The sequence below is a fragment of the Cryptosporidium bovis genome (genome assembly GCF_009768925.1).
Source record: "Cryptosporidium bovis isolate 45015 chromosome Unknown contig_21, whole genome shotgun sequence".
NCBI classification, from domain to species: Eukaryota; Apicomplexa; class Conoidasida; order Eucoccidiorida; family Cryptosporidiidae; genus Cryptosporidium; species Cryptosporidium bovis.
Window position 1 is genome coordinate 441348 of NW_027125023.1, and position 3035 is coordinate 444382.

General features: G+C 29.3%; 1 protein-coding gene across 1 annotated transcript; it reads right to left on the reverse strand.

Annotated features, from left to right (window-relative positions):
• Positions 1–1753: 1753 nt before the first annotated feature.
• On the reverse strand, positions 1754–2245 carry FG379_001332 (uncharacterized protein; the record flags this gene model as incomplete). The annotated part of the gene is made up of 1 exon (XM_067326935.1): positions 1754–2245. A coding segment is annotated over one exon (492 nt), but the record flags the coding sequence as incomplete, so codon positions are not given.
• Positions 2246–3035: the final 790 nt, after the last annotated feature.

The window sequence follows — 3035 nt, forward strand, 5'->3', positions numbered from 1 at the left end:
TTGTGCTTTTTCTTTCAATTCATTATTGAGAACTAATATGAGTTTTTAACTAGTATTTAATTTTTCATTTAATAAATTTAATTTAATTTTCATTCATTTCATCCAATAACTGTTTTTCTGTTTCCAAAAACTCAATTAACTTTTTACTTTCTAGAATTTCTTGATTCAGATCTTCAATTAATTTTCGACTTTTTATTTTGTAATCGTTGTCAATATCAACAATAATTGTATTCAATTGTGTTATTTGTTTATTTCAGTTTTCAATCTTTGATTTTTGTGTTTTGTTTAATTTTTTTAATAGTTCCTTTTCATTATTATATTTACAGTTTTCAATAATAAGATTATATTTTTTGTTTAGCAGAACCAGTATCAATGTGAATATTAGGAATATTTCTTTTTTCAGTTGGTGTTTTTTGATCATTCATTTGAATACCTAATATAATTGGATTTAATTGCAATTCATTTACTCTATCATTGGGATTTAAATCAACATATTTAATTTTATCTTTGTTTATTAGAATATTTGAGTTGTTTTAAATAATCTTAATATTTTTGCCCATAGTTGTATTTTTTGATTTTGATAAAGCAATTCATGATTTGTTGATGAAACAGATTGAATAGCCTTAATGTTTTATAAATGTTGTTCATATATTTGTTGATTAATAATATTTAGATCATAAACTAAAGTTTTTATAAATTCTTTAAAATCAAAGTAAATATTTTCACCTTGATTGGTTATAGTAGCAAATTTTTATTTTACAATATCTCAGACATTATTCAATAAATTATTATGATTGTTTACATCAACTGAATATTATAATGCAAAAATATTAATACATACGAAACAAACATACAAACAATTTAATGAAAAAAGTGACACAAATCCTTTCATATTTGAAAACACATAAAAAATAATATTCAATGAATGAAATGGTAGATCTTTTTTTTATGACGTTAATTGAAGTTGGTAGTTGGCGTCTTTTATATTTAATTGCTACTGACAAAATGTCAAATATGATAATTGCGTAAATTAAAAGTATTAATACTATATAAACTCAAATAAATATGTTGTTAAATAAACAATTAGTAGTTTTAAAACTCTTACTCTGTATAATAGCTTTTTTTATTAACAAGTTGTAACTATGCAGATCTATATATATCTCTACCTATCACTATTATTTCAAAATTTAATAAAGTTTTAATGACAAAACTGTAATTACTGTGTTTCAATTTGATATCTTTTCCTATTTTCATTAACTAATATGTTTTGAATATATTTATCGTAAAAGGGTTGAAAATAATAGAATTAAATACAGGTTAGTGAACACAATAATCTTTTGAAAATTAATTACTATAAATGACCTATTATGAAGAGAAAACAGAAAAGATAGAACAATATATTTATCTCATAAAATGATGGCTAATTCAATTATTTCTTGATAAAGATTAATTACAATTGTTAATTTAATGTCTTCTGATAATTTAAATATTTTGTGAAATTATTTTAGATCAAAATTTAATTATAGTTGAATTTAATATGGTTGTAAGCAATTACTATGTTATGTTGTGTTATCTCATTATTTATATTGATTAATTCTTTAAGAATAAATCAGTTTGTTAATAGTTACGAAATTAATTCATAACCTTGATTACAATTATTTTTAGGAAATAGTAGAGTTTAATAATATCATGATTTGTTTGAATTTATATCACATTTATTAAAACTTTTTATGTTTATAACGATTTTAATTTTCTATTGTCTCGATACCTTCTTTAATGTTTTCTTTACGTCTTCATAGTTAATTTTTTCTTTTGGAATACATTCTTTTGATAATCTTTCTAGTTTTTCTTTACGTTTTTTTTCATTCTCGGGCAATTCATTTTCTTCTTTAGATTCCACTTTCTTTTCCTCTTCAGTTTTTATTCTAGTTTCTATTTGAGCCTTTAAATCGCAGAATTTCTTTTTACATTTATTCATATAATCTTCATCAAAATTTTTAAATCGTTTCATATGTCTTTCAGTTTCCTCCCTTTCTAATATTCGTTCGGGAGTTTCAACCCGTCTCAATGACATGATTACCTTATCAAAAGGATTATTTTCATGTTGATTTCCTGAGCTAGATCCTTTATCATCATCATTATCACTTTGTTGACTCTCTGAGCTAGATCCTTTATCATCATCATTATCACTTTGTTGACTCTCTGAGCTAGATCCTTTATCATCATCATTATCACTTTGTTGACTCTCTGAGATAGATTCATTAGCATCATCATTTCCTCGTTGATTACCTCCAGAACTAGGTCCTTGACTTGGGTCTCCATCTTGATCACCTCCGGAACTGGAACTTTGATTTGGATCTTGATCTTTATCACCTCCAGAACTAGATCCTCGTCCTGGGTCTTTGTCACTACCACCATCACTTCCAGAACTGGAACCTTGTCCTGGGTCTTTGCCATCACCACCTCCAGAACTGGAACCTTGTCCTGGATCTTTGTCACTACCACCATCACTTCCAGAACTGGAACCTTGGTTTGGGTCTTTGCCATCACCACCTCCAGAACTGGAACCTTGTCCTGGATCTTTGTCACTACCACCATCACTTCCAGAACTGGAACCTTGGTTTGGGTCTTTGCCATTATCACCTCCAGAACTGGAACCTGATCCTTGATTTGGATCATGGTCACTGCCATCACCACCTCCAGAACTGGAACCTTGTCCTGGATCTTTGTCACTACCACCATCACCTCCAGAACTAGATCCTCGTCCTGGATCTTTGTCACTACCACCATCACTTCCAGAACTGGAACCTTGGTTTGGGTCTTGATCATTAGCACCTCCAGAACCTGATCCTTGTCCTGGATCTTGATCTCCTCCAGAACTAGATCCTTGATTTGGATCTTGGCCACTGCCATCACCACCTCCAGAACCTGAGCCTTGTCCTGGGTCTTGACCACCTCCAGAAATAGATCCTTGTCCTGGATCTTTGTCTCCATCACAACCTCCAGAACCTGATCCTTGGTTTGAATCTTGATCA